The 12,013-nt window shown below is 35.8% G+C and overlaps 1 protein-coding gene and 1 long non-coding RNA gene across 2 annotated transcripts in view; both read right to left on the reverse strand.

Annotated features, from left to right (window-relative positions):
• Positions 1-212: 212 nt before the first annotated feature.
• On the reverse strand, positions 213-6,534 carry LOC119073685. The gene is made up of 3 exons (XR_005087065.1): positions 6,276-6,534; positions 5,833-5,835; positions 213-223 (listed from the first exon to the last, which is right to left on the reverse strand). It is a non-coding gene; the product is annotated as an uncharacterized LOC119073685 (long non-coding RNA).
• Positions 6,535-8,816: 2,282 nt separating this feature from the next.
• The window catches only part of LOC119073558 (protein jim lovell-like), a 53,687-nt gene continuing 50,490 nt past the window's right edge, over positions 8,817-12,013 (reverse strand). The window contains exons 3-4 of the mRNA XM_037179114.1: positions 10,112-10,205; positions 8,817-9,656 (exon numbers count right to left, since the gene is read on the reverse strand). Of these exons, the coding sequence (XP_037035009.1) occupies positions 9,229-9,656; positions 10,112-10,205 (522 nt within the window). The 3' untranslated portion in view covers positions 8,817-9,228. The remainder of the gene's footprint in view (positions 9,657-10,111; positions 10,206-12,013) is intronic.

The raw sequence follows: 12,013 nt of genomic DNA on the forward strand, positions 1-12,013 counted from the left end.
ACGATGGAGCAGCTTCCGAGTCCGTCTTTTGATCTCCAAAATGTTTCATGAAATATTGCTCTTGACAAAAGTGACTGACTTGGTGAAGTGACAGAAGTGACCGACTTGCCGAAAGCGTCAATCATTGAGATTGAGAGCCCTGCAGGTATGTGACACTGCATTCACAAATTTTGGTTGTGTATCAGCGCCACCGGGATGAGAAATTCAAAAATATGAACTTTAACTTTAATCATAGTAGCCATGATACCAACTTCACAACAGTCATCGATAAATTTAAAAATTCAGTTTATTTTGTATACACACGAGTCCGATTTCTGCCACTTCAATTTTCTGTTTTATAAAAGGTAGGAATAAATCAAATTGATTTAATGTTATGTGCGCGAATTACTGATCTTATATTCTAAGATGGTGCTACGTTGTTGTGTCCCACGATGCCAAAATACAGGACGATTTGGCTTCCACAAGTTTCCTCGGGACGAAGAACATTGCTTTAAATGGCAGCTTTCATCAAGGAAACGAAATATTTGCACAAAGTATTTGCCATTTTCGTCGTATAGAGTGTGCGAAAAACATTTCAAGGATGAAGATTACGACTATCGTTTCGGAAAGAAGCGGCTTAATAAGACTGCAGTCCCAAGCGTATGTGTACCTGGGGTGGAGTCTGTTTACGAAGAGCATAACTATGTTGAGATGGTCAATGGTGAGGAGCTTATCAGCGAAGTAAGTATATGTCATGAAATAAATGTTTGTCCTGTTTCTATGTTGATTGTTTTGTTTTGTTCTGTTTTGTCTACTCTGTCTATCTAGACCAACTTTATTGCAATATCTGGAAAGCAAATTCTGCCAGTGTTAAACAGTACTGAACTCAAACCTAAGTATGTGTAGTGTTGTACTTGTCTTATGTCTTGTCTTTTCTTCGCCTATAAAAAAAATCCACGAAAAATTCCATTTACTTTCAAGCATATTTCGATGAATGGCCAAATTGATGAATCGAAGAAAACACCGGTCGATGTTTCTGAAAAAGAAACGAAATCTGATCCTAAGCCTCACATGGAAAATGTTCATCCTAAAGTCGCGTATAATTTGCAAAGTAAGGTAGCCACAGAAGCCTCCGTACAAAGTGGCTGTGGAATTGATCACGCTAAGGACAACATCAAGAATGATCGGGTATGCTATTCAACCAATTTTACTCAGGTTATCATATTGCTTTTCAATCCTATTTGCTAAATGGCCTCAATACAACACAACCAAGACACAATCCTAGGGTAATAATCGTGCTAGCTAAATTTTATATTTTGCCTCAAAATGATCTATGGACGATTGGTTCATCATTAAAAAAGCGATCGGTTGGTTTTATTCGCAGTTTTTAATATTCACATGTGTAACCATTATATTACTCTGCTTATATTTTTGTAAATCATTAAAATTACAAGAATCTATTGAAATATTCAGACGGTTGAGGGACCTCCCTACCTACAAGATGTGGCGGTGGCCGGTATTGAGGCTATTTACTTTTGGCCCATAATATTTCTTGAACAAAGTTAAAATCTAGCTTTTTTCGAAGTATTTTCTCGAAATCAAAAAATCTTAAGTCGATGTTTTTTATATAGATTCCACAGCATATTCATCGTCAACTCAAGTACAAGGACAACAGAATCAAGACTCTGCAGAAAAAATTAAAAGAATCAAACAACTTGGGTCAAGAGAAAGTCATTGTGTACCTTAGCAAACACTTCAACAAGGATCAAATGACATTCTTCACTATGCAACTTCGAAACACTGGTAAAAAAAATCATGGTCAACGGTATACCAAAGAAGAAAAAGTGATGATGTTAGCGATATACAAAAGAGGACCAAGAGCATACAGATATTTGTCATTATTATTTGGTCTACCGTCCAGACGAACATTATGCCGTCAATCAGCTCAACTGAAATTCGAGACTGGTATCAATACGAAACTCTTTGATTTGCTCAAGTCACGAGTATCCGAAATGTCTGAATTGAACCGATACTGCACGATTGGGTGGGACGAGGTCGCACTCACACATCATTTGACTTACTGTGATGTTGCCGATTGTATTGATGGTTTCGTGGACCTCGGTAATGTGCGGATTCCCGATTTTGCAACTCATTCACTGACGTTTATGATCAGAGGTATAAACCATGCATACAAACAGCCAGTGGCCTATTTTTTTACGCAGAGCATGATTGCTCGTGATATATCTGATCTCATTATTTTGGTCATACGCGCAGTGCACGAAACAGGTAAGCGACAAACCTGTTCTCATCGTTCTTTTTATGTGCAATTTTTTGATAAAACATTCAAGCACATAGATTTGCGTTGTAAATATTTTCGTGCCGCCTAGATGCGCTGTAATTTTTCAAAGAGATTTTCGTTTTTTTAGGTCTAAGAATTGTTGGATCAGTGTGTGATCAAACAGGAACAATGGCCGCAGCGGTAAATCGTGTAATTAATCCCCTTGTGGATTCTATTAAACAAACCGGCCAGTTGATGTCGTACGAAATTGACGGAATGAAGATCATCCACTGCTTCGACCCACCACACATTTTAAAAACGATCAGAAATAATCTCCTCAACAAAAATCTGAAGCACTTCGTCGACGGTTTGTATGACCCGGACCGAGAATCGAGCGAAAATAAAGGCAGTGAAGCAGCAGTAGCTAGCTGGAAAGACATCCAAACTTTCTATGATTTCGACATTGAAAATTCTTGCAGACTCGTGGAAAAGATAACAAAAAAACACATTAATCCCGAAAGCGAGAAAATGAAAGTTTTGAATGCGGCACAAGTCTTCAGCAGATCACTGGGTAGCATGTTGCTGTTCTGTTCTAAAAAAAAAATTGCTACCGAATGAAATTGATTGTTCAGGCACGGCATATATCCTGCTATTTATAAATGATTTGTTCGACAGCCTCAATGGCGGAGGGCAACCAGTTCCAAACACTTTCCGTGGTTCAATAACCGAAAATAACAAAGGCAAGTATTTTGACTTCTGGAAATACGCGATAAAAATGCTTGAAAAAATGTCTTATGTGGACATCGACACTGGATGTACAAATAATCGAAGCTCTGTCATTCAAAAAACAATTTCAACCGTCAAAGGCTACATGGAGCTAACAAAACTTTGTCTTTCGCTTGGAATTAAGTCGATAGCACTTCGACGAATGAATCAGGACGGTCTTGAAAATTTTTTCGGTAGCATTCGTTCGGTCTGCCATAACCCAAATGCTGTACTGCCTCCACAATTTCGATCCGGGTACACGACACTAATTTTAAACAATTTATCAGCCAAACACTCGGCTGCCGGAAATTGCGAAGAAGATGACGATACTTCACTACTAAAGAACGTTTACGAGCTCTACGACATTGATGACGTGCCAAAGACCGATGAATCACAAAAAATGAACTCCGTCAAACCAACAAAGTCAATCGATGACGACACAATACAATTGGAGGTTGCAATCGAACAGCTTTCTGAGCTGAAATTAATCGAAAGTACCGCTTTGACTCTGGAGTCAAGCAACGCTTGCAAATGGATTTCGACCTCAACCAAATGTGAGCTATGTAAGTGTACGCTTGAGGCATATTGTCCTTTAGATGCACATGATGTCATACTATCAACGGATTCCGATGTTCCAGTACGCACTTACCCAACGTTGCTATTTATGAACAGATTTAAACAAATTTACAGAACCGTTGAAACACTTCTACCATTCATTTCTCACGAAAGAAGTCTGTTGCTGAAGATAACTACATCACTTGACAACGTCGACTGCGATGGGCTGGGATGTAAAGATCACAAATCCGAAATAGCTTGCGAAATAAAGAAAGTCACGGCAAGATTGTGTCTCATGACCTACATTCGTCAAATCAACTGCATCTTGAGTAAACGTAGTGTTGATCGAGCGTCCAACCAAAGCGACATTCATGATAAAGCATTCGACATTGTGACGAAAAAGAAAGGCATCGGCAAATTCGGACAGACGGTGATGTGAATGCTATAAGCATTTTGATTTTTACGAGAGCAAACTTTAAATTTTCATGTTTCTATGTTATGTCGATTCGACAAAAATGAATTGCAAATTCTGCACCACTTTTAATAACATTTCAAAGAAAATTTTAGTGAGAGAATTGTCAAAATTGTAATTGATGTTCCTATTTAAATTTTTTCGTATTTTATTTTAATCTGAATAAATTTGAATTTACATTTGAATTTACGACGTTTTCTCTATTTAAAAGTTGGTATTAAATTTGATCAGCCTAAACACAATCGACGCAAAAACTTCTTGGGTAGTAGTGGCGCAATTATAATAACTGCTGTGGAACCACCCGACACTTGGAACAAATCAAGCAAAATTTTACTCGACCGCTATTTACCCGAGGAGTGTCTGTGGCTATTTACATCACACCATCGTAGCCAATGTAACATATTGCCTTTAGATTTACTATCGAAAGTAACATCCTATGTGCTTCAGCCCACATAGGCCGAATTTTTTAAAGATGCTTTAAATAATCAAACATGAGTCCCGCCCAAAATATCTAACAAAGTCCGAACGATTTTTGGTTTAATGAAGTTTTGAATCTGGTAGTAGAACTTCTTTCTTATGAAATGTCTGAATTTTAGATTGAGCCGAAACTGGACTCAGGGAGTGCTCATAACTGACGTCCGCAATTAGGGGGAAGGTGTGGCCATCAAAAATACAGACGAATTTTCTAAAAGAAAATCCTTAAGGCCAGGTTATGGCATATATCGCAAAGATGTTAGCGGACATTAAAAAATTTCAGGATTTTCTTTGACAAATTCACACACGGAAAATCCTGATATGCGTGTGAGAGCTATAAGTGGACTTAGCACCCCCATTTTTTGGCATATAGCTGTGTAATGTTCGGACAGACGGTGATGTGAATGCTATAAGCATTTTGATTTTTACGAGAGCAAACTTTAAATTTTCATGTTTCTATGTTATGTCGATTCGACAAAAATGAATTGCAAATTCTGCACCACTTTTAATAACATTTCAAAGAAAATTTTAGTGAGAGAATTGTCAAAATTGTAATTGATGTTCCTATTTAAATTTTTTCGTATTTTATTTTAATCTGAATAAATTTGAATTTACATTTGAATTTACGACGTTTTCTCTATTTAAAAGTTGGTATTAAATTTGATCAGCCTAAACACAATCGACGCAAAAACTTCTTGGGTAGTAGTGGCGCAATTATAATAACTGCTGTGGAACCACCCGACACTTGGAACAAATCAAGCAAAATTTTACTCGACCGCTATTTACCCGAGGAGTGTCTGTGGCTATTTACATCACACCATCGTAGCCAATGTAACATATTGCCTTTAGATTTACTATCGAAAGTAACATCCTATGTGCTTCAGCCCACATAGGCCGAATTTTTTAAAGATGCTTTAAATAATCAAACATGAGTCCCGCCCAAAATATCTAACAAAGTCCGAACGATTTTTGGTTTAATGAAGTTTTGAATCTGGTAGTAGAACTTCTTTCTTATGAAATGTCTGAATTTTAGATTGAGCCGAATTATAGGTTGAGCCAGACATGGGTCTCAATTATATCACTTATAATACACTTGCTGTGAATGGAGTTCAATTTCATTGGTTGAAGTTCTGTTTTTTAAAGAATGATAGGTTCAATTGAATCCTTGTAAACTTTTCAGTTGCAGCCAGGAGACATTCTCAATCGAACTCGGTAGTGATAGTTTTAGGGTTCATGCTTGTGTGAAATGTTATAGAACTGAATCTGATGTAATAGAACGATCGTATTGGTTTTAAGACCAAAGCTATACACCCTCGCGTGCCACGGGCTGGACACTCTATGAATAGCAGCATTTGAAAAATGAAGAATAGCGTGAATAGTGTCAGGCCAGTGTGTCCTACACACTTGTCTCTCACGTATTTGTGCTTAGTAAGTTATTTTAACCGAAAGTTTATTTGAGCTTAGATCAGCTCATAAAATATTGAAGTAAGCACAACGGTTGTCCCAGTATGTGTATGATTAATCGAATGGCAGGACAGCTTGTTTCAACGATTTCTTATTCGACCATCATCGAAATGAGTTTTATCATAATGAAACTAAACTCATATTCCTCCTCGATCCATTCAATGGTATGTAACATTTAAAATGTTGAGGGATTCTTTTGAAATGCCAGTGCTTTTCGGATGCACTGGAACCGTTAGAAGTTCGCCAAAATTATCCAATTTTTTACCCATACTTTCAACTGCTCATAACCAACAAGACCCAATCTGCCCCGAACGTACATGCAATTACCTTTCTAATGACCTCCCACACGACCTTGTACGTTTCGTGGCCTACGAGAAATTTCCATAAGAAAAGTGAATGTATTCGGTTTTTGGTCACCCCTCACGAGCCATACAAGCGACGAATTTTTTTGAAAGTGGCTTTGGCTTCTAGGGACCAATACCTATCTAGACACATATCAAAAAATTCACTAGAAAATACGTCCGATTTCGGCAGGCTGTTTTTCAAAAGAATCTATCAATATGTACTGCTCAGTAAAGTAGTTAAGCTGGATCCTAAATTATGACATCGAGGACATACCACAGTTAATACACATCGTGCGCCTTATAAAGTTATTCGCATCGAGATAAAATGTTTTATGCAACAGTTCGCAGATTTCTTAATAAAGTAAAGAAAAAGACAATAAATAAGTAAATAAACGAAATTATTATATCAACAATATAATACAACTAACAGCGTACTCAGCGAAAACAAAATAACATCAAACATTGATTTAAAAATACATTTTATTGCCGCCACATTACACAATTTACAAACAACTTCAGCGTGATTCAAACGTCAAAGGGGTACGTACGCATAGAGGTTATGTCATTCTTAAAGTTTTGTACCGAAGTGTCACACGGCTGGAGCCCTGTGAAATAGTGCTCAAATACACAATCTATTACAATCCGATTTTATGAATCAAACGATTTTCTTCAACGAAAATATTGAAAATAGAAAAAATGACGCCTGATGGTTTCATGGGTGGGGGGTTACCTAGAAAACAAAAACGCGGCTTGGGTCAGAAATCTTAATCTTAATGCTTGGAGAATTTTCGTGGGTTTCGAGACTTCAGCAGAACACGTTGCATGAATAGTATGTTAATATGTGAATTTTCACTTATTCGGAAAAAATGCCCTCAATTTGCATCGGAGCGGAGTAGACGAACAAAATGGTTAACAATAATTTTCATCTACAAATGTTTCTAAAATCATTCTGTGTTTCTGCTATAAACTATCTGACTGAACAAAACGTCCAAGCCCGGAAGATAACTCAAATACTCCACAATCTAAACATTAAAAAAAAATAAAAATTAAATTTTAATATTTTGTATGATCCCTAAACGAGTATCGTGTCCGTTTCGGTTGATATCGTATGATGCAAGTAAGCTCACTGTAGGTTTGTTCCGAATAACTGTAAACACGAACTTTGACAACCCGAACCACGTCGATTTCATCCACAGACGACATAACCTTTGTTTTTTGCAAAAATTTTGAGGCGCCGTATACTTATAGTGACAGCTTTCAAAAAATTTTACGTATTAAAGCTGCTTCGCGCTTATTTCGGCAGCTCATTTTTTATGAGAAATTGTTTAGGTTATGTTGCCTATGGATCAAATTTGACAATTCGTATGGCCTTGGAACAGACCTGTATTCTGTCAGGAACATTCTGAACTTCTTAATTTCCGTTAATCATCCGACTTTGCTAAAGAATATTTTGACTGATTCACTTACCACATACTATAAGACAAATAACTCGAACGCAAAAACATAATTTTATGAAACAAACCACACATTACGCGGACGATTTTATTTCGACTTTACCAAAGATTCGGATGCGAATGAAATGCAATTTGTCATTGGTAGAATTCAAAATTAATGAAAAAAAAAAAACGAAAAAATATTGAAGACGAAAGCTTCACAAAAACGAAGGTAAAACAATCTCTCAAATACCAAACATCTTTCGATGCATAAATAAAATGAAGTTGCATTTACCTTACCATTAATAAAGTGCTATCGTTACACACCATTTAACTCGATAAACAAAATACCGACGTATTCTCACTTTTTTTATATATTCACATTCACTCGCACCGAGGTAAGCTGTTTCGTTATTTTTCACTTTATCGCATCAAAGAATGTTTTTGAAATTCCTAAGGGGCATTAAGCTTCTCGTCAGCTTCTGTTTGAATTTTATGTATAGGAAGCGGTAAAAAAACGCCTTCACAGAATTCAAACAAATAACACTTGGTATATGTTCTTCGGTTTCTGTCTGCTGTTGATATACCATGCGGTCGTGCATATATATATACATATGCATCCATACATATACATACAGCATAGCAGCTATAACTTGTGTGATGGATGATGGTACAAAAGGTAAGATATATAATACAACACCTTGCATAGAATTGGAGTAGGTGTTTGATGACGATGTATATTTTTGATAATGAGCGTATGGAGATTGAGGTAATTTGTTGGAATAATATTATCGTTATTATGGCGTTAAAAGATTAGAATGGTTGAGAAAACAGCGTTTCTTAGATTGCCTTTGTGTTATGTCTTGTAATTTATGTATACAACGCGTGCAACAGGGCCAGTGCAAACTGAAATGTATGAGAGTGCATCTAGGCAATCTGCAAGAAGCCGGGGCCTGATGTCGTGTAACCAATCTAGTCCAATAAAATTCCGTTCATATGGTGATCGTTTGTCTTTACTGGAACCGACAATGATCTCGTGATTTTAAGTTTTCTTTTTATAAAAATTTATTTTCAACTTAATCGTAAAATTCAAATATAAAATGTCTTACAAATGGAATGGGTTTACTTAAACGTTTTCTTTCAATAAAATTTGAAATTATTACAATAATTGGCCAAGTTTCAACAAAATTTCAACTAGCGTCCAGTCAAAGTTATTGAGATGTGGAAGAAGTTACGATTGAAGCGATAACGAAATTTCAATTCAATGAGTGTTTATTGACTTAAAACTTTCAAGTCAAGCAATAAATTTGTAGGTTTAAATGACCCAATAAAAAAATGACTGGACGTCATCTTTAAAGTCCCGTGTTTTACAGTTACAAATGCGAATGAGTTAAAGTTAAAAAAAAACATCTTAGATCTCAACATTAAACAATCATCGAATCACAAACCGCCCGTCCGATAAATTCAAACGTCTGCATTGTTATTACCGTAATACAACGAACTGATCGAATATTTCTTACAAAAAGCCCACCACCAGCGAAAACCGAATCTTGTATCGTGCGGAAATTTCAAATTCATCGAATCCAGCATGTACTCCATTATTTTGGACAGTGGTTTCTTGGTGCGGCGATTGTACGGCGATGTGGATATGTCACAGCAAAACTCCAGTATTGTCATTTCGTCTTCTTCGTTTAGACCAGCCTCGTCGAGTATTTGCATACGATTCGATTTGCCGAGAATGTTATCGTAGAGTGTGCCTTTAGGAATGTTGTACTGAATGGACGCCTGAGTGAATCGTAGCTCTTGAGTGACGACGGAATTAATTGCGTCTCGCAGTTGAGTTGGTGTCCAAGTTGGTGCTTTTAGTTTCATATAGTTTGTTATGGTAGAATCTGGAAAAGATTTTTTTTTTTGTTGAATTTTGGGAATTTTTAGCTCCATAATTAGGTCAAAATTAAAAGACTCTGCGGGTTGCAGTCAGAGGCATTGAAATTTTAGCATGACTTTGCTTCAGCTGTTTTTCAGTTGTTTATACTTGTTCATACGGTTAAAGCTGCTGCACGAACGCATAAACAGTTTTGATTGTTTGTGTGGATCAGCTGATAAACAGCTGAAGCAAATTCACGATGAAATTTGACTGTCTCTAACTGTAGTAGTATTTTCTTTAAATTATTTTTGTCCTGACATTCTTACAACACTGTCTAAACAAGGTAATCGTCTGATTTCCATTTCTTCTTCAAAAAGTTGAATTTGTTTTTTTATTAAAATAATAACTGCAACGACGGCTCAGTATTCTGTCAATTCCTAAATAATCCTGAAGAAATTTTCCTACAAACGAAAAACTTACTTTTGTTATTGTTTTCCATTTTGACGGCATCACTTTCGTATTCATTTACTGATGTTGGAGTACCACTCAGCCATGGTTGACAAGAGTCTATCATCTGCAAAAAAAAGAAGAAATTTGTGTTCAAAGGAAATTCGGTTGTCGATTCAATAAGCGATGCTTTTTCTAATTTTGCCTATGGGAAAGCTTTTGTACGATCAAAGTTTTGCTGTGCATTTGGTTGCGTTATGTGTGTCTTTATATCGCCTGAACATCATATTGACAGTTTGATAGTAAAACGTAATTCAATTCGATAGTTATCACCGGCAAAATTTCGCTGTTGTTTCAGCTATTTCACCTCTTTCGCTTTTATCTGTTCCTCTACGTACATGTGTATGTTTTAATAATATTATAAATGTAGGAAACGCTCCATATGCACATAAAATATGTAGAAAGAGGATGTGCAATTCCCAATACAATTGTATTATATGCACCGAGAAAACCTACGAATATCTAATTTTACAATGTTACGTACATTTCAAGTGATGATAAATTTATTTTACCAAATGAATAATTGAATAATTTAACAAACAAATTTAATTTTATATATATTATAAATGTGTTGCCGTTGCTGCCACATGTTATCTCTCTGTGTACAACGTACATATGTGGTTTTTGTACGATTGGATTGGGAGCATTATAACACAGAATATGTTTGTGTGTTTGAGTTTCTGTGTTTTGGGGCGACGACCGACGACACATTTTATATAGAAAAAGATTATTAAATCAAATTTGCACAGGATTCAGGAGAATTGAAAATTTATAATGTAGACGATTTTTCGTTGAATTAAAATTTAGAAAATTTTCAGCGTCACCTATACGTACAAACAGTACCGACATATACGGGCAGTAGTGAATGCTGTAAAGTTAATTTTTAATTGAAAGTATTCATTCATTCACAAAGTTTTTATTGAATTTGTAAATTTAATTCATTAATTTTTGGGTTTTTTTTTTCAATTATACAGAAAATAATAATTTTTTCAAGTACACGAGGGCACCGGCACCATATTCAATTAGCATTATTATATTGAAGCCAGGCTGTTATTGGTAAACATTGATAAATCGATATTTTTTTAATGGATTCATTGTTATGATGGGTTTGAAGATTAATACATGATTGTCTATGTATATATATCGGAGCACGTGTAGAGTACATTATATACATCCTGATACGATTACCATTCACATACCGTCAACATAATTTTCTTTTTTTGGGGATGTTAAGTAGCTATTGAATAACCGTCTATCCTACATTTCAACGTAAAATGTTGAGATGAAAACTTTCAAACTTTATTCAAATATTTTATCGAAACTTCCATCGCGTCAACAACAACTCAACTGTACAAGTGAGTTGTAACATGCACAGGTTTTGTATTTTCAATTGAAAGGTCTGAGCAGAATGATACTCAGTGGAATAATAATTTCGGCAAATATTTTTCGCAATTGTTGCTTTGTCATTATTATAGAACGGCCGGTTAGACAAACCACCAACATAAGAGATGACCTATGGTAACGAGACAACATGTTGCGAAACCAATGTTATTAAAATAATGAAGTTAAAGATTTTGAAACAACCGTTAGGCTGTACATTGAACAAACGACGTAATAGATTCAATTTAATAATTGTTTTGAAAAGATCGATTTTTTACCGGCTGGTTTATAATCGTGAGCAGTCTTTTTTGTCGTATTTATAATAAATTAAATAATGATAACCTGGAATGGACAATGACATTAAATGAACGTTTGTAAGAGGCTGTAAAAACACTACTGAGAAAAAAGAGTTGAAAATCTCACCTGTTGTTGGTAATTTTAACTCTAGGTAATCTACAACAGCTGCCACAGCTATAGCGCCGCATGCAAAAAATT

This window comes from Bradysia coprophila, unplaced genomic scaffold, assembly GCF_014529535.1.
Source record: "Bradysia coprophila strain Holo2 unplaced genomic scaffold, BU_Bcop_v1 contig_138, whole genome shotgun sequence".
Lineage (NCBI taxonomy): Eukaryota > Metazoa > Arthropoda > Insecta > Diptera > Sciaridae > Bradysia > Bradysia coprophila.